Genomic DNA, 26,211 nt, shown 5'->3' with positions numbered 1-26,211 from the left:
CTTAAATAACCACATAGAATAGAAATGTGACGGTCGCAAGAAGTAACTGTTCAACTTCACGCACCACTACACAAGAAGAGGGGAGGGGGGTTTGACGATTTGGCGAAAACCCCCATACAGCCCATCGAAAATATTTTGCTGATCAATAGTTCTCAGACCTATGGTAGGTAATGATTCATTTCAGAAGCTAAGATGAAAATTACTAGACTGTTTAACAGCATAATGTTGTGTCCAATTAGCATAAAATAGCCTGTTACATTATTCAAATTCAGCCCATCATTGGCAGGTTCCACCTGTGCATGCATCTTGATTGGTGTACATTTTACCTATTTAGCACATCATCCCTATTATTCCCAGTTAGCATATAATGGACAGTTAACTTTATGCACAGTTTCATTTATGCCAGTTGGCACGTCATTAACCTTAACATTAAGTTCCAGGTTGCCCAGGTGGCACTTAATGGTGTGCATACCTTTTGCTCAATCAGCACACCCAAGCGTAGTTTTTATTACACTCATTTACCTCACTGGTGTTAGTTTCTGTTATGGATACCCAGCACCTCGTGGATAATGTCCATTCCGCGTAGTGAGCACATTCTGGCTTGGCAGGTTTCTAAAAGACCTGGTTAGCACATCATAGTCTGTCTTCATTATGACCAGAAAGCACTTCTTTACCAGCTTTCTTTATGTCCATTTAGCGTATTATGTTCTGCTTTGATCATGCCAATTTAGCTTGTTTTGCCCACTTTTTGCTACATTGCGCAGCATTTTATGCTGTACTTCTAACATACCCGAATCTCTCTAGAAGCGCACCTTAATAACATTGCTAATATTTTTTTTTCAGGTTTCTCTTCTGATGCCTTCCTACATACAGTCAGTTTCTTTTCAGCCTGAAACCGATAACCGTTCGAACTTCCAGAGTGACCGGGCTTTTCACATCTTTAAGAAGCAAAGGTAAAAGACTTTTTATTCTATTCATGGACAGCTAACCAGAATGGTTTGCTGCCACATTCTAGGCATAAGCCTTCTGTAAAGTATGTAACCAATTTTTATTTAGTTCAAGAGAAGACATTCCAGGCTTCAACTTATATAATTACTCTGGCCTCTTGGTTTCATTCAAGAGCTGACAAGAGACTTGGGTAAAGCAAGTCAGTAGAGAAAGGCATTTCTTAACTCCGAAAGCTACACAGATCTGTAGGCTCACACCTTATTTTTGTTTTAATGCAAATCTCTGACCAAACCAGTTTTCATGGCAATTAGCTATTGCCTTATTTCTGTTATCTTTTTATTAAAAGAGCTTACCCTAGAAATTTGTTAGAACCAGCATTCTTTTTTATATTTTATAATTAACTATTAGTGTAATGTAATGATTTACATTCGGGAGGGTGGTAAAAAACCCTGACTAGACCTATTTAGTCCTTTCGTTACAAGGGAAAGCCTCCAAAACCCTTCTCCCACTTCCTACCAGGCCTTAAATAACAAGTAGTTTTACCTGTACTACAGATTTATTTATAGCACTGTCCTGCCGTTTTTCTTTTGTATCTGTGCATGCCCAATCTTCTTCCTACCCCAAGACCGGTGTACACTGTCTATCTACTTGTATTTACTTTTTCACAAGTTTGCAACTGGAACATTTTTATTTCTTATAGTGTTTGTCTATAGCAAATTGTTGCAATTAATTAATTTTCTGGTAAGTTGAGATACCCATGTGGAGAACCTGATGCATTGAATCAATTTCATTAACATTGCTGAGGTTTCCTTTCTAGAGTGCGTACCTCATAACCTCCATCACGAGTGAGTGAATTTATTAGTTATTAATAGGAAGCACTGGTTTTCTAGGAACCATCACATATTCCATTTGTCACATGTTAAAGTTGTGAAAAAACCCATTCAAAATTAATGACACATGTGTGGGTCTTTGACTTGGTAATAGGCTCCTGTAGTCCAGGATTCTGCTGTGGGACCCAGCGGCAGATATCCATGTGGAGATCCCTTTTTACTGGATCCCCATGAGCAGTAAGATGAACCAGTGCGTAAACAAATTTGTGGTTTAAGGAAACGATGGTTGTCTGGAACCTCCTGCACTGTCCCTAAGAGGAAGGAGGTCCAGTGGAAAGTCAATAGGTGAGTACCAGGGCTGTACACATATGCGACAGTCCACACAATCGCTGCATACCTTAAGATCCATGTCTGTACACAGAACACATCGCGAGACCTTCGATCTAATATGGACGTCAGGTTTACCAGTTTAAGAAAATAGTCTGTTGAGGATTAAATTTACTTTGAGGCACCCTCTGACCGAAATTCCCCATTGCCAATCCATCCATTTGTTCCTGCAGCTTAAAAGGTCTGGTCTGTGAAGCCTTTGGTGAACTACATCTCACAGCCTACCAAGCGATTTCTTCATTGATAATTTTGACCCTGCTTGCAAACCTGACCTACCACAACCTGAAGGCATTTTGATGCTATTTGAGTGTTTCTGAAAACATTACCAATTCTACGATGATGATTTGTTATTTTTAAGGTGAAAGGATGCCATACGTATGTAAAGCTACAAAAGGAAAAAAATGTCTTTGTGGGAAAAAAATGTCTTTGTGGAAAATGACTATCTTGTGGCAAAGTGGGGTGCTGGAAAGCAATGATACTGTTTTAACCTTCAGTTCAACAGTGATGGTTGGGTTCGTCACTTCCAGAACGTGGTCAAATTCATCCAAGCTCTTCTGTTGTCGCTGTTCCTGTCCTTCGATAGCGCATTGCCCACTTTTTCTATTTTCTTCTACAGGGATGTCTTCTATGAACTGCTGCGTGACTGGGAGGACAACCATGAGCAGCCAGACTGGAACTTTGAGACTGGTTTAGGCCTCAGAATTAGGTAAGGATCTCTGTTTCACCTCAATAACCTGCTGTATCGCAGTTGTGAACCATCTTTATTTTTAATATCCTGTTGACAAGAAAATCTCACCCTCGAGTTTGATTCAAATTAAAAGCTCTTTCCAAAGTGTGAGCGCTTCCTTTCAAATTATTTAGTTGCATTTTTTAAGCATTCTCAATATTTTCCAATGTATTCTCTTTCTTTAAGGGCAATGATGAGCAATCTCTCTGCAACGTATAACCATAGCCACTTTGCCAGACTGTTCCAGAAACAGCTTATCCAGGTAACTCTCTGTACACATTTGTCATCTACACTAGGTACAAGCCTACGAACTAGGATTCATTTGTTGATATTGACTTTAAAATTATAGGCAGTCCTACATATTTTAATAGTGCTCCTTTTCAGCAGGTTACGGTGAATGAAAGGCCGTCTCAGTCTGCTGGGATTCTAACCTATTATAGAGAAATTTGGTAGATGCAATCATATATTTAATACATATTTTAATCAAGTTGCATACAAATTAGTTAACTTCAGTCTATGCATACTGGAACTCTTGTTTATGTGGCAACAGGACCGCCCCTCTCCTATTATACAAAAATTCTGATCCTTACAAGGGTTGGCACTGCCGCTTATGGAGACCACATCTTCTTTCTAGGCCCTTGCAATCAACTCTTGTACAACCCTTCCACCGATTTACACTTCTCTTTGCCAGTCTTCAGATACACTGCCATATCTGTGCATTCTGCATTCAAGAGCTCCTTGCTGGGCCGTGGTCTGCACTACTAGGACTGCAGCATGCTCTTCTTTCCTTCACTTTGCATACAACTTCTTTTTAGTTTGTCATGGTTGTTTTATGTTCATGGTTGTTTTATGTTGAGGATACCATCGTACTGGATCCTCCAACTTTGCTCCTGTGCATGATAAAAAATTGATCAGATTGAGTCATTATACACAAATTGTATCTAACTGCAGTTTTACTTGATCATCCGGGACCACCTGGCTCATCTAGTGTACCCACCTTGCTGCTCTTAGCTTCACATACACCAGTTGATCTTCAGCTTTACCTTTGTCGAGGAACTCTCTCTTTCTTTGGTTTTGATGAAAAACAAGGCAGCTATTTCGTTCTACATCTGTAACAATCGAGAAGCAATGGAAGGTGGTTTAATCTTTTATTAACTTTCCCAGAGCACACCTTGTACATCGAATTTGCAACATCATTATGCAATGAAAAAGAAGCCTACCACTAGGCAGAATACCACTACTTCTACTTACTGTGTGATTAGTAAAAATGTATTGAAACTGATTAGTTTAGGCTTAGTGATGGGACGGGTAAGAGTTAGTGCCAAGAGGAAGTGTTGAGTTTATGATTGGGTTTGGGATAAGGAGCAAGCTTACTGTTGTATCTTTGCCTTTAATTATGTACATTCCATGTTGGGAATGCAACCATGTCATCTGAGAATGTTTCTTGTGAGAGTCAGTTGCTACATGGTCTTGGATGTGAACGACTTGTTTTCCTGTTGGGCAAATAAACTGCTCCTCAACTGAATATCCTGGTCTGCTTCTTCACAATACTGGCAAAGATGGGCCCAACAGGAGATTGAGAACCCTGCGTGAGATAGATTTTCAAGGCAAGAGTCAGGGAGTCGTACTGGTGGCCTGAGTTAGATCATGAAGTTGAGAGTGTTGTTAAGGACTGCCACATTTGTGCGGGTAATGATAAATCTAAGAAGGTGAACACCCCTCCTCTTTCTCCCATTGCTTTACCTGAACGTCCTTGGTCCAAACTTGCTATTGATATTATTGGACCTTTTGAGAACCTTGGACCCTCTGAGAGATTTGTTGTTGTTCTTGTCGATTACACTTCGAAGTGGTTGTCGGCTTCTTGCATGGCAAGTGTTCTGAGTAAAAATGTCATTGAGTTTTTGAAGGATGCTTTTACCTGTGAAGGGATACCTGACATTTTAGTCTCTGATAATGGCGTCCAATTCACCTCCCAGGAGATGTCTGATTTTCTCAAGGATCTATCCATCACACATCATAGAACTGCTCTTTATTCTCTGCAGGCAAATGGCTTGGTGGAAAGCATGAATAGACTGATTAGGGCATGTGCCCAGACTGCTTTAGAGAGGAGACTTCCATTGAAACCCATTCTCAGAGAGAAACTCTGGGCACACAGAAACACTCCCAATAGTGTAACTGGTATTTCACCATTCAAGAGACTCAAAGGTAGAGTTGCAGGTTCTAAACTTAATCCTTTGTGGTTATCTGTCAAAGATAGAGGGTCTGTGCTCAAAGATGTTAGAGTAAGTGATTATCAGAACAAGTACAAACGCAGATTTGACGTCTTGAAGGGGGCAAAGGATTCTTCTTGGAAAGTAGGTGATTTTGTTTTTATCAAGAAGGCAGTTTGGTCCCCTAAGGGTGAGTCGAAGTTCTTCGGGCCTAGGCGGATCGTGAAGGTCATGAGAAATGTTGTTATGCTTGCTGGGGGAGATGTTTGGAGCATGTCACGTTTGTCAAGGTGTGTAGAAGGGGGTGATGATAATGTGAAACCTGATTCTGTTGATAGAACTGTTGATGGAACTGTTGATGGTACTGTTAATATAAAACCTGTTCCTGTTCCCACAAACTCGAGAGTCAGGAGACCACCTTTGTACCTACAGAATTACTACACAAAGTGAATTTAAATCTTTCAGGATTAATTCAGTGAATTTGTTTATTTCTTCTGTTCATTATTTCCTGCTTGTTTCTTTTCTTCTTCTCTAGTTTTCTTTTCTTTTGTTCTCACACATTTGATTATTATAATAAGGGAGATGTGTTGTATCTTTGCCTTTAATTATGTACATTCCATGTTGGGAATGCAACCATGTCATCTGAGAATGTTTCTTGTGAGAGTCAGTTGCTACATGGTCTTGGATGTGAACGACTTGTTTTCCTGTTGGGCAAATAAACTGCTCCTCAACTGAATATCCTGGTCTGCTTCTTCACAATACTTACGTTTAGAGATGGGCACATGGTATTGTAAAGTGCAGAGTTAGGTTAATGGTAAGGGTGAGAGATATATTTAGAGCCAGGCTAATATTGAGGAATATACTAGGTTTATACTTAGTTTAATATTAGGTCTAAAGTTAGGCTTGGGCATAGGTAGACACATATCGTTAAGGTGAGTAATGTGTTAGAGTTGAGGTAAGAGTTAAGGCACATTACATTGTTTGGTTTTAGGTCTAGGGTAAATCAAGATATGTTGTCCATGTAGAAGTACCAATGCATTGGCAAATTACATTATCTACTACCCTGGTCAATGTAGTCATGGCACAATGTGGTGGTAATCTACATAGTGACCTACAACCACTATACCCCTTGCTTGTTGGATCAATATCTAAGTGAGGAAATAGCATAAACCATCATACATCACCAAAGTGGCACTCATTCAAACTAGCAGATGGGGCTAAAGCTCGGTTAGGTCTCCAGTATTGGCACTATTTAGATAGATGGCCATGTGCGTCTCAGCAAAGATGCTACTTTGTATTCCAGTTGGGTAGATTCCCAGGTTTCCTGTGCAGTGGACTCAGAGGCATGGCATGAACTGAAAATGTTAGTGGTGTCCATTTATGTCCCTTTAAAGCTCCAGCAATTAGTCCTTGGCAAAGTAAGCATATTATTGTCAAGTGTTCTGAAGGCCACTCATTGAATTAAGCCCAGGTCTTCCTTTTGTGATACAACTAATGTGTTAATCATTCACATCAAAAGTACATTTGCCAATGATCACAAAAGCTCCAGCTGGATTGATATTTATAAAGCAGCAGGCTTTTTGCGACCACCTCCGAATAAAGCGATGAAGGCCTACTAGATACTTTTACATGTTTGATGTGGATATGTAGATCGATCTCGGCACACATATTTACTGCACTCGCAAACCAGCAGTGGTGATCCCTTTGTGAGCGGACAGTGTAGATCTGCTAAAACGGGAGGTGCTTCTTTAAAGACGGTTAGTAATCTTTGCCTATCCACCAAATTGCCTGATCCCAAGATTACTATCCAAGATGGAGAGAGGCTTGTAAACTGATTCTCATAGTTTTTTCAGGGCTGAGATACATCTGTATGCTGACCTTCATGCACTATATGTGAACAGGCTGCATAGGTTCATGAAACAGAGTGGACCTGCTCACAAAGGAACAGGGTCAGTTTCTGCATTAAAACCCAGTGTCATTATTTTTGACAGCCTAGTTTCAGAAAGTTCTGAATCCATTGTTTTGCTGTTCTCCCAGGACTGCAGGGACATTTTAAAGACTGACCGGCCATGAAGAAAGAATGTATGATGAAGTGGAAAATATTCTACCATTATTGCAGGCTTAAGGTACTCCACTCATTTTTATCCAAGCTCCAGTTGCTGTACCTGGCTAATGGGTGCCTCAGTCCTCCTCCAGTTAGGTGCAGTGGGTAGGTAGTGTATAGAAAGAAGCTGAAAGCCTCTTATTCCATCACTTAATTAAGGATTTTATGTAAGTACTCTTCTTCACCGTAATATCTATATGAATATGTGCCTATTTTCAGGAGCTTGGGCCTTGGGTGATATGGAAAATGGCTGTTATTAGCCACCATGCAAGATGATGTTTTTTTTTCATTTTTGATTTTCTAGCCAGAACTCGACCCGGTGATAGGCTTTCCAAACAGCTTGGCATCAGGGTCTTTGTCAATGAGTCAACCTGAGACAGAAACCATTTGGACTGTAACCACCCAACAAGCAACTGAGCACTGTATAGTGAGATGCTTTATAGGTAACAATCCATCATCGTATGAGATATCACAGTCGCAGGGAGTGGAACCCAAACCTTCTTTCACCGGGGGAAGGCACACGCAAGAACACTAGGAAACCAGGGATATATTCCAAAGATTTATTTAAAAATCAAAATCCTATCCCAATGCATACAATATGAATAGTAACTAGTATAAAAACCAACAAATTTTGTCAACAATATTTAGCAAAAGGATGAATAACAACAAATATCGCAACGTGCTAATCTCATAAATCCTCTTTTTAATTATCTCTCCATCTCACCCACATTTCTCTTGGCTACCTCTGCTAAGCTTTAGCTCCAAAAAGTGGGCTAATTTGAGTTTCAAAGATGGTTCTCACCGTGATACCTTTGCTGAATAAATGTCCTGTAACATAACGGTGTCCACTGTTCTCTTCCATATCGACAGACAGGCAATTTAGCCCACCAAGCGAAGGCTCGCTCTATCTCATTACCCTCCGTTCTTAGTCTTAGTTTATATAATATAACTGAACATTGTTTTTGTTTTTAAATTTCTTTTTATTGGATTTATATACAAACATATACATCAAAAATAATAGCGGTCACAATAAAGCCATGACGTCACGGTGGTCATATGGTTGCGTACTCAATAAAAATGATATCAGTAGAAACAACCTGACAGCCTTCCATTTATATTCTGAGAAACTTTGCCTATTGTATAAAAACAATAAATAAGAAGTGAAGTTATTGACTTCGATGAAACCTTGTTCATGATTTACAAAGAATCACAGAAAAAGAAAATTTGATCCATATAGAAAAAGATTAATATATTCTAGCACACTTAATGATCACATTGCAATGGATAACCACATGAATGAAAGCGCATTTATGTTTGACACTACACCTAAATTAATAACCAATGTAATTCAAAAAGGGGATATCTAAGAAGAAAAGAATAGTTACAACAAAGCTATTTTGAAGACCAATCCAAAAGTAATGTTTAAAATGTCATCTGAGTACCACCTGAATTGAGCAGCTGTTCTCATTAAGTTTGTTCCAGATTCGTCCACACCATTAGAAAGATCTCATCCACATCGTAATCTTAATATTTGTCCCATACCGGGAGAGTCTTTGTCCTTCAGAACAGCTTTTTTTTGTCAAGCAAAAAGTTCATTTAATTTTTCATAATGTTATAGACCGTGTTACAGGCTAATGATGTTCGAGCATAATAAAGCCTATAAACTTATGTTATACTTAATACAATTACATATTGGGTACTGTCATTTATAATTGAAAGTGGTACAACAATAATTATCGCGATCAAGAGATCAATAGTTAGCATGTCAAATCCCACCCGCCGGGATCCATTCCCAAAACTTCTAACCACTATGTGTTACTGAAAAGCCAGCCATATATCAGAAGGGGAGGAGGAGAAGGAGGGATCAGGAGTGTTTATATAAGCGTTGTGTATTACGTTTATAATGTTAGCGATATATGGTGATAACAGGAGCCATATTTTAATTTGCAGCAGATGAGGGTAATTACAAAACCAATTGACATGTGCTCATTTGGCTCCAAATGCACCAAGTGCCAGAGCAGGATCCAAGGCCAGAGCCTTAAACCTTTCTAATAATAGATCCCATTCCATTGAGATTGGGGTTTTTACGAAGGCCCATATAATTTTGTCTCCCAAGGGCCACACATTCGGCAAGTCCCCATTGGAAGAGGTCTTCACGCCAGTCTACTAATCTTGAGGCTTTTGGGGATTTTCAGCAGTTGGTAAGAAGGCGCTGTGCTAGTAGTAGTGCAAGATTTGCAAAACGTGTTCCCACTTTGGAACCTCTGGGCCCCGCTGATAACCCCAGGAAGCAACTCCCCGCAGCGTTCCAAGAGGTTCGGCCTGTGACCTCAGTCAATGCTTTCGATACTCCTGCCCAATAAGCAGACCGTTGTGGGCAGGCCCATAACATGTGGAGTAGGTCTACCCCTTCATCCTTCAGAACAGCTCTTTATCTCCTGTTGCCCTTATGAGAAGAGATAGGTTGTCTCAAACATGGGATTGCTTTGTCACAAAAAGGCGAAATCTATTGCATTCCACCAGAAGCGTGGAAGATCTTCAGAGCTCTTTGCTGGAGTCTCACTCATGAGAATCTGCAGCATACCCATGAGGCGGGCACGATTTCGGTTTATGCAGTAAACTTGTTTGTATGTCCAATCAAGGGTAAAGACAGTAGTTACTTTGGCTGTGCTCAGGAACTTACTTTCTTCTGCATTTACTATTTTACATTGTACTGCAACAGTTCTTTAAAAAAACGTGCCTCAGTGAAGCACCAGTGCTAGAGACGAGAAAGCTATGTCAAAGATTCACATACAAAGCTCCGCCTCTGCAGTGAGACTGCAGTTAATTTACTATTCAATTGTGCCAAAAAAGGATGATGTATGGTAGCCTTTAATGGTTATGAAGTTCTATCAGCCTCACTGGCTACAGTGTAGACTCGGGCAGTGAGGTGAAATTAATGTAATGTACTGCTGTTTCCCAAAGTCTCACTTATCCCCACCACCTCATTCACCTCTCTTCGCCCCTATATGGTTTCGTAACCTCTATGTTGGCGGAACTAATTTTGTGAAAATTCTCTGTTGCCATATTTACTTTCTTTTGGAGTATGAACATCTGTCTGCTGTTTTATTTTGAGCAGAAACTTTATTCTGATTCTTTGACAGAGTTTAACTATCCACTGTTGTGTACAGTGCTTTGTAGTGTACACTGTAGTGTGCATATTTGTTTATTAAGTAAATTGTAGGGCAACTTTGCAGCTTTTCTCTGTAGTCGATTTGACTGGTGAGGCTATAGAACAGTGTTTTGTAAACGATTAACCCCTTCCAAGCTGATGACGAGCTCAGCTTGTCATGATCGTAACCTGCCGTGCGCTCATGACGAGCTGAGCTCGTCATGTAACGCGGTAATTTTAAAATTGCCGCGTACAGCGGGAAAAGCCGCCGAATTGATGCGTTTAAAAGGGCATGGTGTGGGTGGTAATGCAGTGGGTTGGAGTCCTCTTGTATGCTGTGTTAAATTCTTCTGTATTTGTATGTATTTGGAGATATTCATCAGTGCCCAAATTACATTTCATGAATCGAAACGGTCAGTGGAGTGGAGACATCCTTGAACAAATCGTAGACCTACAAGGATATGTGTGTTGCGGAGTCAGCTTCGTGAAAAAATCACAGGCCAAGTAGCAGTGTGCTTCTCGAGGAGGCAATCTTATGAGGAAATTATTAGCGGTGTGCTTGGCAAGGAGACAATCTTCCTTTTTTTAAGCAGACTTTATTGGGTTTCTTAGCAGCAGCAAACAGGCCATGTTATCAGTTTTCAGTTTTTAACGTCTTTATTTCGAATTTTCTTCATAAAAGACATACATATATACAAACATAATAATATAAACGATATAACATAGTCATAAACACTTTTAAACAAACTAGAAAGAGATAAAGCAATTGTTTAAAAAACTCAATTAAATGTGCATATGAAGACGTCTATAAAAGGTTTTTAAAACAATTTAGTATAAAAAGACAAATCATCAATACTGGCCAAAATAAGGTAAGCTAACAAACTGGTTAAATTTTTCAGGTCGAAGCGATACGAACTGACCTAGTTCTAATTAACCAGGCCCACCCGAGGAATTTAGCCAGTCCAATGGATAACCATTCAGAAGTATTAGTTCTCAGGATGAACAATGCTTCGCTACTCACCCGGGTGTTTAATCTATTGCATATCGGCTTTAACCACTTACAACGAGGCTCGTGGTAAGCAGTGCATACAAATAAAAAATGGCCTATTGTTTCTTTGCTTTCGGTACAACAGGGACAAGAAGAGGACTCCGACTTCTGCCAACCACTAGTGAAAGCCCTTAGTGGCAGAGTACCTAGACGAAACTGATGGTAAAGTTTCCTGTCTAAGGTTTTAAGGATTACATCCCAATAGGTCTCAGTATGGGGAACTGCTTTATAGAGCAAAAACAGGCCTGTCAAGTTCGGTTTCTCCGAAAGAGCAACGTGTTCTTCTTTCACCATGGACCAAAAGAGGAGTTTAAAGTCTTTCTTTGAGGGAAAAGTATGAGAACCCGGCTCGGACCAAAGCAAAGGAAGGCCCATTCCAATAAGAGTATTCCTAATTAGCTTAAACCATGGTATTTCACTTGCCCCCTGTTGCACTCTAACATCCTGTAGCTCTTGGGCAAACATGGCAAGATCCGGGGTAGACCATATGCGTCTCCATAACGCCACCATCCTATAATGGGCTTGATGTTTAATAGAATAAAAGCCCATGTCCATCATGAGTGGTAGTGCTGGCGTTGAGGGTGGGAGACTGACTAAATTTCGGAAGAATTTATTCTGTATCTTATCTAGGACAGCCAGGTCCACACAGCCCCATATGTCAGCCCCGTATAGTATGGCTGAGCTAATTTTTGCACTATAAATTTTAAGCGCGGGCAAAACTCTTTTGGTCAAAGAACACCGTTGCTCCTTCACTAAGCAACCGGACAGACGAGCGAATTTCAAACTAAGTGCCGCTATTTGCTCTTTCCAGCGTAACCTATAATCCATTGTGACACCGAGGTAGGTCATGACTTCAACCTGTTCAAGACTAGACCCATTCATCGTTACATGGCCCCTCAATGGTTTATTTTTTGTCAGGACCATGAACTTAGTTTTTGTGATATTAATTTCAAGGTCATTCTGATTACAGAAGTCCATAAATTTATTAATAGCTACCTGTAGGCCCTTCTGAGTTTTAGCCAGTATGAGGGTGTCGTCAGCGAAGATTAAAAGGGGAAATTTGGTCCCGCCCAGTGATGGAGCATCCGTGGGGGTAGCTGAGAGGAACTTAACCACCTGGTTAATAAAAAGTATGAATAGGGTGGGGGCCAGGACACAGCCCTGTCTCACTCCACGGGTCACGGGGAAGGAGTCTGTAACCTGGCCCTGGCGGCCCCATCTGACTCTAGCAAAGTTTCCCTCGTGCATCCTGATGGTGAGTTCTAAGAGTGCAGTTGGAACGCCCATCCTTCTCAAAGCTTCCCACATTTTTCCTCTGGGGACCATAATATAATAATAAAATAATCTTTATTCGGTTTTTTAGCATTTGCAAAACCATAAAAGATGACATTCAAACATTCATAGTAAAAATTTGCAGTTGAATATACATTTAAAAAAAGAGAAAGTGCCTAGAGTTTACGTGTCATATAGAATTATCTTTTTAGTTTAAAGATTGTTTCTGTGTCTCATAATGCACTTTAAAAAGTTCAACACATGATACACAATGGTTTCAGAGTCCAGAGATTGAAGTGCTAGCATAGCTGGGCGACATTGTCTATAATCCCATTTTTTTAGTAAGGGGATAAGCCATATTTTTCGGTGGGTGTGGAAGAACTTGCAAAACAATATTGTATGCATGGTGGACTGTTGGGAAAGATCATCGCAAGGACACAGGTCCAGCTGAGTTTTCCAGTTATTTTTTTCCGGAAATGTCACAAGTCTGAAGAAGAGATTCATTCTGAACCTTGTTAAAAGCATTTTTTCGTATGCGGTGATCTCTAAAGTCAAATAGAGCTGGATTTTTGGAGACTGCTGTGTTAAAATCGCATGCATGGTATTTTTTTTTTAGATCAATGAAGACAGTCTCAAAGATTCCAAATGGCTCAATGCAGTCTGTTTCAGTTCTTTTTTGGATATGTCTTTTAGGTCTTCTGGTTTATAAAAATATTGTTGTAGACCCATGTCGGAAAAGAAGTGTCTTACATAGGAGAGCCAAGCTATTTTGTGGGCGTGGTCCAACTCCATAATGTCCTGTACGATGTTTTTGGTCAGAGAGTTCCTTTCCGACAACCAGACCCGCCTCCAAAGTAAGAGAGGTTGGATTTTAATTAAATCCTCAATATATGATATTCCCAGTTCTATGTGTGAGGCATAGATGGAGGTGCCTCGTGGTGTTGATAGAAGGAATCTTATAAAAGTGTTTTCCTCTTTTTGAATAGAGCCAGTAGGAATATGACCCCAGATCCCTGCGCCGTATAGTGCGATGGATTGGCATTTCGCAGCATAGATCTCTAGTAGTTCTACCTGGGGTTTTTTCCCAAGTTTGTTTGAGAATTTCATTAATGCCATAATTGCACGTTTAAATAAATGTCTCCTAGCCTCAACCGCCGCTTTCCAATTTAGGGCGTCATCAATCATAACCCCTAGATAGGGATATTGTGAGGTCTTTTCTATTTTTTGTTCTTTCAAGTAAATGGCTTTAGGAGCTTTTCTTGGTCCACCGACCACCATGACAAAAGTTTTTTTAATGTTGATGTGCAAGTCCAAAGCACCCATGAAATCTGCATATTTGGATAGGGACTTCTGCAGTTCGATGGGGGTACGCGCTAATATAACAGCGTCGTCCGCATATAATAGGGCGGGGATCGGGCGGTCTTTTATTCTAGGGAGGTCCCTTCCTCCTCTCAACATGGCCTCTTCTAATCCATTGGTGTACAAGGAGAAGAGGAAGGGGGCCAAAACACAGCCTTGCCTCACTCCCCGCTCTATTTTGAATGGCCTCGTCAGTTCGCCTCTTGTCCCAAACCTCACTTTCGCCGTGGCTTCACTGTACAGCTCTCTTAAAAAGTCCAGGAGAGGGGGATCTACCCCCATTTCGCTCAGCAGTGACCAAAGCTTAGCATGAGAGACACAGTCGAATGCAGAGGACAAATCTACGTAAACCATGTAGATGGCACCTGGTTTAGCGTGGGTGTACTTTGATATTAACAAGCTTAGATTTAAGGCCTGTTCGATGGTTCCAAAACCCTCTCTGAACCCGAACTGCAGGTCCGTGAGGATCTTTTTATCTTCTGCCCAGTCTTGTAGTTTTTCAAGGAGGACTCGGCCCACAACTTTGCCCAAAGAGTCAAGAAGCGATATTGGTCGATAACATTTAGGATCTTGTCGGTCCCCCTTTTTAAAAATTGGTACCATAGTAGAGGAGGACCATGAATCTAACAGACCAAGTTTGGTTGTTGCCATGCAAACTCTTGTAATTATTGGTACCCAGAGGTCAGGAAGATGTTTGAATAGATCGACTGGGACCCCATCAGGGCCGGGGGCTTTCTTGCTCTTGCTTTGGGATAGCGCCAGTTCAAAGTCCTGCAAATCCACTTCCAGTGGTATAGGATAGGTTACTACAGTGATGGTATACTGGGATTCTTCAGTGCTAGATGTCAAATTGAAGATTTTCGAAAAATAGTTCACCCACGTGTCCTCATCAATAGCCACGTCGATTTTTGGGCCGTTGGAATCGGTTAGGAATGGGGTTTTAACTATTTTCCAGAATGCCTGGCTATCTTTCGTGAGTGCACTCCGATGCAAAGCATTCCACAAGGATTGTTTAAGCTCTTTTTTCCTTGTTTTTCTGACGGAGTTATACTCCCGTCGAAGTGATTGGATGTTTAATTTGTCTCTGTTTGGTTTTCCGAGAGCTTTCCTCAGATTGGTATGCGCTTTGGTACAGTCTCGGTTAAACCATCCTGTGGAACTATTTCGGTTAGATGTTTTAGTTAAAAAGTTTTTAATTTGTTCTATTATAATGTTGAAATTTTCCAATATTTGTTTTGGTTCAGCACAGGGATCGAGACAAATCATTATGTTATCATATGCAGATTTTACCAATTGCTTTGTCAAGATGTTAGGGTCCACTTTTTCCCATCTGATGGTAAATCCGTTCCTTTTGCCCAATTCAAGCCGGTTCTGGGTTAGTGCGGATGCCATGGTTGTCATCAATGTTATTGGTTGGTTTATTCCTAGGTTTAGGCTTATGGCGGAATGGTCGCTGAGGTTATTTTCCAACATTTTAAAATTATTAATTTGGGCTTTCAGAGCTTCTGTGCCTATTACATAGTCCACGGTAGTCTTGTGGCCCCTTCCTCTATACGTTGGTTCCAGTGTGTTGTTTGGCTGATGGATAGGATTTAGAATTTGCAAATCCAAGTCGGACAGTATTTTATTCATGGCTGTCCCTGCTCCTGAGTGGATAAAGTGGACTAAGGGGTTGTCATGCTCGTCCACCAGACCACAGGTATCGTTGTTAGGGCAAGGGTGTAGATTAAAATCTCCTCCCCATATTATGTGGGCATTTTCCGTTTTCTGTTTAGAGTGACAGTGTTCCATTATTTTTTCCTGAATTATAGAGAGAATACGCAAAAAGTTTTCATCCTCCAAATTATTGTATATGTTGATTATAGAAATAGAGAGTTTTTTCCCCAGCATGACAGTGAGGATCTGGAAATTCGATAGTAAGTCTACCTTGAGAATCTTCATATCTGGAATTGTGTTTGCCAGGTAGATTACCAGGCCCCCTTTTGGTCTGCCTGAAATGCTGGGAAGGGCGGGAGATGTAAAGGTCCTGTACCCTAGAAGGTGAAGGGATGCCGTTGCCCAGGTTTCTTGTAGGCAAATAATTTGAGTGTCCTTTAGGAAGCCAGCGGCCGTACCATCCTCGATCTTGTTTCGGAGGCCGGCCACGTTCCAGAAGATCACAGAAAGCTGGGTGGACATATTTTCTGAAACTGTGTTTTCCATTTGTGGGGGGACTGTGATAGGGACGGGGGAGGTCACAGTTGTTTGTGGGGGCTCCGGGGGTATAATTGTTGGTCAATCGACCATTTCCAGGCCGCTAAACCTGTTCGAGGTTGGTATGCCCATCCAATTTTGTCCGTAGATGTTATCTCTATAACTGGGTCCATAAGGTTGGTGGGGTGGTCTCTCCCATTGTTCCCAGTTTCTGAATCTATTTTGCGGGCCGATGAACTGCCATGGGGCCTCTCTCTGCTGATGGTTCTGATTTACTGGCCACCAGGAGTTATTCGGGTCATTAAGTTGTGATGGTAGTTTGGGACCAGTAAGGTCTAGCTCCCATGGCTGTGGGATTGGTTTCCGCCAGATGTTATCATTATCACGTAGGTAGTTGTTATTATTAAACCTTTTCGGATAAAAATACGACAGAGATCTTGTTGCAATCCCTCCTGAGGAGTTATTGTATTCCCAGGAACAGATATAATCGGCTATGCTGGGGTCCTCAAACGTGATAACTATGCAATCCCCCCGGATGGTTTTTTTCCTGTGACCTACCCATGAGTTACGGGATACTGACGCTATTTTGCTTTTCCAGGATGGCGGGACGGGGCGATTTGTTTTCAACCAATACTGGACTTTGTTCTTTAGCGACCAGTTTGGTTCTGTCCCCTCACCTGTAAGTTCGGGGACCCCCGTCATGACTACCACAAATGGGGATGCCTCAGGGGGCAAGTTTAAAATAGGTCTGTGGTCAGTAATCCCCCCCTGTTGACCTTTTGTTTTTGGAGCATTTGCATTTGCTGTAGCGGGAGTTTTATGAACAGTTGTGTTTATTGTTGGGGTATTTACTGTTGGTGTCGGGTGGGAGTTGATTTGTGAGGAGATGGTCAGAGGCTTTGGGGTTGTTTTTTGTGCAGTGGGAGGGTTTGTTACTGTAGGAGCTTTTGCTGCAATTTGTTTTTTGGTCTGTGGTGGAGATAAAGTTGCAGGTTTCTTGTGTACGGGAAGTGTGATCGTGGGATTTAGGGCTGGTTTAGGCTGAGGTTGTGGAAGTATAGGTTTGAGGGAGCCAGAAATTTTTATTAATTGGCTCTCAATATTGCTGAGTCTGGTTTCCAAAGGGCGAATGTAGGAATTTAGGAGGGAGGCTATCTCCTTAATTAGCCTCGCTGATTCCCTGTCTCTACCTGATTGGTGTGGTATAAGGGGTTCTGGTATTAAGGGGTCTTGGAAATCTTGTGGTACATGATGGATTGTTACAATATTATTATTAGGCGGAACTGTGGGGTGGGATAGAGTTGCCGAGTTTGTATCACCGACCAAAACTATGTGTTCGGACGGTTTAAGATTTTCGGTGTGCTCTGGAATTTTCCTAATTTTCCTTTTCTTTATGGCACCCTCCCGCTTCCCTCTCTTTTGCCTTATTTCTTCTGGGGTTGGGTCAGGGAAGATGTCAGGGGTTTTCTCTAAATCGCTCTCTGTAAAGGTTATGGATAATTGAGAAGCTGAAAGGTTTACATTATTTGGAAGGCTGAGTCTATTTGCGGTCGCCGAGATTTGGTTTGGCGCTGACTGTAGTTCTGGGGTTCTTGCGGTTGCTGATAGCCCCATTGAGGAGCGGCGTGCTATTGTGAGTTCGGATGAAACTCTTCCCTCTATTAGACTTATGCTTTGGTCTATGAAGGAATTTGCTTGGGCTAGAAAGTCATCCATTGGACCTAACAGTTTTTCTCCTCTCCCGTTCTTTTTAGATTTTTTCTGCTTGCTAGATCTCGTATTCATTTTTCCGTGATATGTTGCTAGGAGATCTTTCTAAGCTGTCTGACAGAGTTATTGTAGAGGTCAGAGGGATGATGGTTGTCTGTGTCGGAATTACCAGTATGTAGTAATTAGGGATATGGGCCGGACCGGACTCTCACAATCTCGAACGGCCTCAAACGGCCCGCTCTTTGCCCGGTCTTCGCCCCGGCCTGCGTCCCGCGTGCGTCCCGCGTTGCGGGATGAGCCCCTCTTCCTTTACGCTAGAAGGCTGGGGGCGTGGCCGCCGGGGGAAGAGGCAGCAGCTGTGGTGAGCTAAGGCTGCTGGTACTCGCAGTCCCCCGGTAGGCTTGCCGCTCTCTTGACCTCCGCTGTACTCAACCTGGGAGCGAAGATGGCTTTCCACCGGCTGTGGACGCTCACACCAGGGAGAACGGAGGCAGGCAGATAATGAGCGGCACCCGCGGAGCGGGTGTCGCGAAAGGTCAGCGTTGTATGCAGGCAGCAGGTTGTCCTTGCAATGGGAGTCAGGTTATGGCCAGGAACACACCACTCTGTGTGCGCAGCTCAGCGCTTCAAAAGACCGAAGGCTGGGGGCGTGGCCGCCGGGGGAAGAGGCAGCAGCTGTGGTGAGCTAAGGCTGCTGGTACTCGCAGTCCCCCGGTAGGCTTGCCGCTCTCTTGACCTCCGCTGTACTCAACCTGGGAGCGAAGATGGCTTTCCACCGGCTGTGGACGCTCACACCAGGGAGAACGGAGGCAGGCAGATAATGAGCGGCACCCGCGGAGCGGGTGTCGCGAAAGGTCAGCGTTGTATGCAGGCAGCAGGTTGTCCTTGCAATGGGAGTCAGGTTATGGCCAGGAACACACCACTCTGTGTGCGCAGCTCAGCGCTTCAAAAGACCGAAGGCTGGGGGCGTGGCCGCCGGGGGAAGAGGCAGCAGCTGTGGTGAGCTAAGGCTGCTGGTACTCGCAGTCCCCCGGTAGGCTTGCCGCTCTCTTGACCTCCGCTGTACTCAACCTGGGAGCGAAGATGGCTTTCCACCGGCTGTGGACGCTCACACCAGGGAGAACGGAGGCAGGCAGATAATGAGCGGCACCCGCGGAGCGGGTGTCGCGAAAGGTCAGCGTTGTATGCAGGCAGCAGGTTGTCCTTGCAATGGGAGTCAGGTTATGGCCAGGAACACACCACTCTGTGTGCGCAGCTCAGCGCTTCAAAAGACCGAAGGCTGGGGGCGTGGCCGCCGGGGGAAGAGGCAGCAGCTGTGGTGAGCTAAGGCTGCTGGTACTCGCAGTCCCCCGGTAGGCTTGCCGCTCTCTTGACCTCCGCTGTACTCAACCTGGGAGCGAAGATGGCTTTCCACCGGCTGTGGACGCTCACACCAGGGAGAACGGAGGCAGGCAGATAATGAGCGGCACCCGCGGAGCGGGTGTCGCGAAAGGTCAGCGTTGTATGCAGGCAGCAGGTTGTCCTTGCAATGGGAGTCAGGTTATGGCCAGGAACACACCACTCTGTGTGCGCAGCTCAGCGCTTCAAAAGACCGAAGGCTGGGGGCGTGGCCGCCGGGGGAAGAGGCAGCAGCTGTGGTGAGCTAAGGCTGCTGGTACTCGCAGTCCCCCGGTAGGCTTGCCGCTCTCTTGACCTCCGCTGTACTCAACCTGGGAGCGAAGATGGCTTTCCACCGGCTGTGGACGCTCACACCAGGGAGAACGGAGGCAGGCAGATAATGAGCGGCACCCGCGGAGCGGGTGTCGCGAAAGGTCAGCGTTGTATGCAGGCAGCAGGTTGTCCTTGCAATGGGAGTCAGGTTATGGCCAGGAACACACCACTCTGTGTGCGCAGCTCAGCGCTTCAAAAGACCGAAGGCTGGGGGCGTGGCCGCCGGGGGAAGAGGCAGCAGCTGTGGTGAGCTAAGGCTGCTGGTACTCGCAGTCCCCCGGTAGGCTTGCCGCTCTCTTGACCTCCGCTGTACTCAACCTGGGAGCGAAGATGGCTTTCCACCGGCTGTGGACGCTCACACCAGGGAGAACGGAGGCAGGCAGATAATGAGCGGCACCCGCGGAGCGGGTGTCGCGAAAGGTCAGCGTTGTATGCAGGCAGCAGGTTGTCCTTGCAATGGGAGTCAGGTTATGGCCAGGAACACACCACTCTGTGTGCGCAGCTCAGCGCTTCAAAAGACCGAAGGCTGGGGGCGTGGCCGCCGGGGGAAGAGGCAGCAGCTGTGGTGAGCTAAGGCTGCTGGTACTCGCAGTCCCCCGGTAGGCTTGCCGCTCTCTTGACCTCCGCTGTACTCAACCTGGGAGCGAAGATGGCTTTCCACCGGCTGTGGACGCTCACACCAGGGAGAACGGAGGCAGGCAGATAATGAGCGGCACCCGCGGAGCGGGTGTCGCGAAAGGTCAGCGTTGTATGCAGGCAGCAGGTTGTCCTTGCAATGGGAGTCAGGTTATGGCCAGGAACACACCACTCTGTGTGCGCAGCTCAGCGCTTCAAAAGACCGAAGGCTGGGGGCGTGGCCGCCGGGGGAAGAGGCAGCAGCTGTGGTGAGCTAAGGCTGCTGGTACTCGCAGTCCCCCGGTAGGCTTGCCGCTCTCTTGACCTCCGCTGTACTCAACCTGGGAGCGAAGATGGCTTTCCACCGGCTGTGGACGCTCACACCAGGGAGAACGGAGGCAGGCAGATAATGAGCGGCACCTGCGGAGCGGGTGTCGCGAAAGGTCAGCGTTGTATGCAGGCAGCAGGTTGTCCTTGCAATGGGAGTCAGGTTATGGCCAGGAACACACCACTCTGTGTGCGCAGCTCAGCGCTTCAAAAGACCGAAGGCTGGGGGCGTGGCCGCCGGGGGAAGAGGCAGCAGCTGTGGTGAGCTAAGGCTGCTGGTACTCGCAGTCCCCCGGTAGGCTTGCCGCTCTCTTGACCTCCGCTGTACTCAACCTGGGAGCGAAGATGGCTTTCCACCGGCTGTGGACGCTCACACCAGGGAGAACGGAGGCAGGCAGATAATGAGCGGCACCCGCGGAGCGGGTGTCGCGAAAGGTCAGCGTTGTATGCAGGCAGCAGGTTGTCCTTGCAATGGGAGTCAGGTTATGGCCAGGAACACACCACTCTGTGTGCGCAGCTCAGCGCTTCAAAAGACCGAAGGCTGGGGGCGTGGCCGCCGGGGGAAGAGGCAGCAGCTGTGGTGAGCTAAGGCTGCTGGTACTCGCAGTCCCCCGGTAGGCTTGCCGCTCTCTTGACCTCCGCTGTACTCAACCTGGGAGCGAAGATGGCTTTCCACCGGCTGTGGACGCTCACACCAGGGAGAACGGAGGCAGGCAGATAATGAGCGGCACCCGCGGAGCGGGTGTCGCGAAAGGTCAGCGTTGTATGCAGGCAGCAGGTTGTCCTTGCAATGGGAGTCAGGTTATGGCCAGGAACACACCTGGGGACCAAATCAAACGCTGATTTGAGATCCACAAATGCAGCGTAGATAGTGCCTCCTCTCAAAAACACAGTTTTCCAGTAGATCATGACAAATCTAAGTATCTGATCAACTGTGCTAATGTTAGCCCGTAACCCAGCCTGTAATGGAGACAAAATGTCAGCTTCCGTCATCCATAGCTGGATTTTTCCTAGCAGCATTCTGGCTATTACCTTTTGAAGGGCGTCGATAAGACTAATAGGTCGATAGTTTCCTGCATCAGATCTATCCCCTTTTTTATACACGGGCAGAATCTCAGCCCCTTTCCACGAGTTTGGTATCCTAGCCCCTCTAGCTATAGCATTCGCTAAGGTGGTTATGTACGGTACCCAGTGCGCTTGGTCAAACTTAAAAAGATCCGCAGGGACACAGTCCATTCCGGGGGCTTTACCATTCTGCACTTGTTTTAGAGCAATAGTGGCTTCTGTTTCAGTAAAAACAATGTGATCAAGTAAGGGCACCACAGTCCGAACACTGGCATCTTCCCTAGTAGTAAGGGAGATCCGTTCCGTGTTGCTAAACTGTGCCGCATAATGCTTGACCCATTGCTCTGCAGGGACATGGTTGACAGGAATTCGCTGATCCCCAGAGCCTCCCCATTTAACAACCTCCCAAAATTTTTGTTGGTCGGTTGAGGTACTTGCTTGGTATAAGTCTAGCCAGTGCTGTTCATCCCAATTAATTTTAGCCCCTTTAAGCACTTTCCTGTAGTTAACCCTTACTAACTTTATATCCATTGCTGACTTAGATTTAATAGCAGCTATCAGGGAGCTGTGGGCGAGGCGGCAGGTTTTGTTATACCATTTTGCCCCGGTTTGAGCTGTGCCATTTTTTCTTCCTTTTACGGGTTCGATAAAAAAAGTTTAAATTTTTTTAAAGAGGGACTCATGGATCATCCCAATTTGATCTAGTGATGTACCTTCGTTTAATATGGGTTCCATCAAATTTCTGGCTGCTAAAACCTCAACTGCAACCCTATCAATAGTGAAGGGATCATCTAAAAACCTAGCCCAGCGTACCCTTCTGCAATCGTTTGTAAGGGCAGTCTCAGCTGTGGCTAAATTGGTTGGAGAATCCATAAGAAAACCCCCATTCATTAGTAGCTTTATTGCCAGAGGATTGTGGTCGCTTTCTGGTCTTGTGACCACTTCCATGTCCTCCAGTAAATTCCAAAACTCTAACCTTATTAGAAAATAATCAATACGGCTGGAATGGAGGGAATTGTCAAATGTAACCTTTCCCATCGTATCTGATTTAGTCCTACCGTTTGCTGCTCGTAGATCCCATTCAAGACAAAGACCTAACCACTGCATAGCAGCCTCAGTTACTTTTTTAACTGGAGGGATAGATAAAGGGGGGATGTTCCAGATTTGATCGACTTCCCCATATCCCCCGTTATCAAGATCGGGAAGTGGCTCAAAAGAACAGTTAAAGTCCCCTGCCACCATAACACATTTATCTCTTCTAATGTTATTCAGTAGATGATCTAAGTCATCTGCCGCACTCATGGGTTTCCCACCAGGCTGCCCTCTTGCATAAATATTAATCAGGAAAAAATCCTGGTTATTTTTACTGGATAGCTTCAAGGCTAATATATCATTACTTGACGTGTGAAGGTCAGTGATTTTAAGTGCTAAGGATTGTCTGATCCAAATGACCAGACCTCCAGATGGACGACCTTTAGGGCCTTTACAGGCTGGTTTATAATAATTAAGGTAACCAACCCGGAAGATGGCATCAATTGACCAGCTTTCCTGTAATATAATTATATCATGAGAATCCACATAGGAGCCCCAATCATCCTCTGACATTTTCCCCTTTAGTCCCGCTATATTCCATGACAAGACCGTAAGGGTATAAGTGGATTTCATTGGCAAATTGACAGCTGGATTCACAGTCCCCCCAGAGATCAAAGGTCTAGGGATGTGATTTGAGGGTTTAACCCTACCTTTCCCCCCCTGGATGCTTTCACTAGTCCCTAGGACAGTCTCTTCACTAAAGGATGTAACATTTTTAAGGGAGCAATTCACTTTTGTTCCAGTCGACCCAAAAACCGGAGGTTCATTATCATGTCAGTCCACACCTTCCAGACCGGATAGGGGAGCAAACCGGTTCGAAAGGTGAGGTTGGAACATCGGGTAGATGGGTGTTCCAAAATGGAATCTTCCTCTTGGTCTATCCCTTCTGGAATGATGAGACGGTGTTTGGGCTCTATTTGCATATAAGGCGGGATAAAAATAGTGCAACGATAATTTTTGCACATCCCCGACTCTTCCAAATCTTGGTTCCCTACTAATGAATTCAGCCACCCATGGCTCTCTAAAGCTGATTACCACGCAATCCCCCTCAAGATCTTTCTTACTGTAGCCTACCCAGTTCACCCTCCTTACATTAAGGATTTCAGGGTTTGAGTTAGGAGGAAGTGGGCGATTTTTGTTTAACCAGAATGTTACCTTATTGTAAAGATCCTTGTGCGTTTCTCTCTTGCCATCTCCAAGAGGTGCCACGCCTGTTAAAATAATGGTGTATGGTAGTGACTCTGGGGGGAGGTTCACACATTGCTTCCTCGGGATAGGTTTAATACTAGGCCGAATACTTTGATCATGACTACTGGTGGGAATGGGGTTTTTCTTGGCCTGGGGATGCTTTGTGGCCTTGTGCTGGGGGTATGCTCTCAGCAATAGTTGTTTTCTTTGTAACAGGTATGGGAATTTTCTGCGGGGCTTTTGCTGTGAAAGATCCCACTTTAGAACTGTTACCCCCTGCTTTGTTATTCACAATGGTAGTCTTCGGAAGAGTTTGGGCAGAGGGAGCTAAACCTTTAGAGGCTAGGGTGTCAAGAATTCTATTGGAAGTCGCTATGTTATCTTTAACCAACATGTCTAAAGAGTCCATTTTAGTATTCAATAATCTTGTCCTTTCAAATAGTGGTAAGAGTAAAGATTTAATTAGCAACTCTATCTTAGCCAGGAATATTCCTTCTACAATGCTAACTGTGGTGTTATAATCCTCTGGCTGGACAACCGCCTTAAGGTTAGATAGCTGTGTGGGGGATATTGTGGAATTTCCCAAACCCTCAATGTGTTCCCCATGATCAGGTGAATCTATCCTTTTACGTTTCCCTGGATTATGAGGGGGTGGATGTTGTGAATGGATAGGAGAATTCACTTGCTCAGTACTTATATTAAGATTTGGGGAGTCTGAGAGACCTGATTTCTCACCAGACTGGTCTAGGTAAATAGTCCTTCCATTTAGTAAATTGTCATGTGCAGTGTCATATGCACTTACTTGGCCAGTCCCTTCTTGCTCCAATGTTTGACTCTCAGGAGCAATTACTATCACTGAGTCTACATTAGTGTCGTGACTATCGTAGTTCAACAAGGGAAGTGGGACAGGTGAGACAGCCTCATTAATTTTTCCAAGAGAAGATCGCTTGCCTGTGATTATGTCAAGCGAGAGGCGTTTTTCAGCTAGAGCGATCTCCTTCTCCAATATAGTAGTGGTGCGTTTAAAAAATTGGTCAATCGTTCCAGTAAAAGTACCATTGGAGGTGGAGACCTGAACTTGCCTTTCTTTACCTGACCGTAAAGGCATTTTTATTTTTAAACGTATAAAACAAAATTAGCGCCAACCTCAATGTGCAAACAACAAGGTACAACCAGGCCGAATAAGCTCTACCAACAATGGAGGCACTACAATAACTTTAGCCTGGAGCTATGATAAGAAAGCAACAGAGGGTACATCAAAGAAATGATACCATGAATTACCATAAAAGTATGAAGAAAATGTTAGAGAAATGGCCCGGCCCGACCTCCTTCGGCCCCGGACGGCCACAGACGGTCCCGCCCTTGTCCCGGGCTTCTCCCGGGACGCTCCCGCACGCTCCCGCTAGCGGGTAATGGCCTTCCCTTAAATAAATAGACCGTTGGGTTGTAGGCGGGGCGTGGTGGACAGGGAGAGCGGCCAGATGTAGGTAGGCGCGGTGTGCAGAGGCTTCTGGTCTTAGAAGTCCTGCTCCGCACGCTCGCAGCCCTGGTCCAGCCCACGCAGCACAGTCAGACTCCCCAGTGGCACAGGAGCGCAGCGGGACCCGCGAAGCGGGTTCCGCAAGTTGTTTAAGCAAAATAGGGGTCCAGGAAAGCCCTCGATCCTCGGCAGCAAACAGTCAGTTTTCTATGGCATGTTATAACATTGCATGGTATGTCATTGAAATCTTACCCATCAACCATCCACCTCTAACCTTCCCGACAACTCCCCACTCTCCACCCTGAGCCGCGCCCTAATATATGCAAGCCAAGTTCATTATTCAGTACAGTCCCCTCCGAAACTCCACGCCACTTTGTTAAAGAAACAATCTTGCGAGCAAATTGAAATCGCTGTGTGCTGAAAGAAAGAGTATAACAATGATTTTGTTGAATTAAAAGGTGTAGGTATGTGGTAGGCGAGTTGTGTATGTGGTAGGTGAGTTTATCAAGAAGTCAAATGATAGGCTTTTCATTGTTGAAATAAAGGGAGGAGACCAGTAGTATTTGCGTTATCCTGTCTGAGGTATGTGGATGCTCAAGTAAGCTTCTTGAATCCATTCATGTACGAGAATGGAGTGATCTAGAGCGTTTAATTTCCATGGATTCTCGCGCCAAAGTTTGAATGAGCACTGTCTCTGATTACAGGCGAATCTCTTTTCTTAAATCCTATTGTTAGTAACATTATTCCCAATGTACAGAAAGCCTGCTTTAAAGGAAAATAACTACATTGCTACTA

At 44.4% G+C, this 26,211-nt stretch overlaps 1 protein-coding gene across 1 annotated transcript in view; it reads left to right on the top strand.

The window, feature by feature from the left end:
- The window catches only part of CDAN1 (codanin 1), a 205,490-nt gene that overhangs the window by 101,866 nt on the left and 77,413 nt on the right, over nucleotides 1–26,211 (top strand). Inside the window, exons 8-10 of the mRNA XM_078659513.1 lie at nucleotides 844–953; nucleotides 2,782–2,871; nucleotides 3,079–3,154. Coding sequence (XP_078515639.1) covers nucleotides 844–953; nucleotides 2,782–2,871; nucleotides 3,079–3,154 — 276 coding nt within the window. The remainder of the gene's footprint in view (nucleotides 1–843; nucleotides 954–2,781; nucleotides 2,872–3,078; nucleotides 3,155–26,211) is intronic.

The sequence above is a fragment of the Lissotriton helveticus genome, chromosome 9, assembly GCF_964261635.1.
Source record: "Lissotriton helveticus chromosome 9, aLisHel1.1, whole genome shotgun sequence".
Taxonomy (NCBI): Eukaryota; Metazoa; Chordata; class Amphibia; order Caudata; family Salamandridae; genus Lissotriton; species Lissotriton helveticus.
The sequence above is the reverse complement of the archived record's forward strand: the minus strand, read 5'-3'. Positions and strand labels throughout refer to the sequence as shown.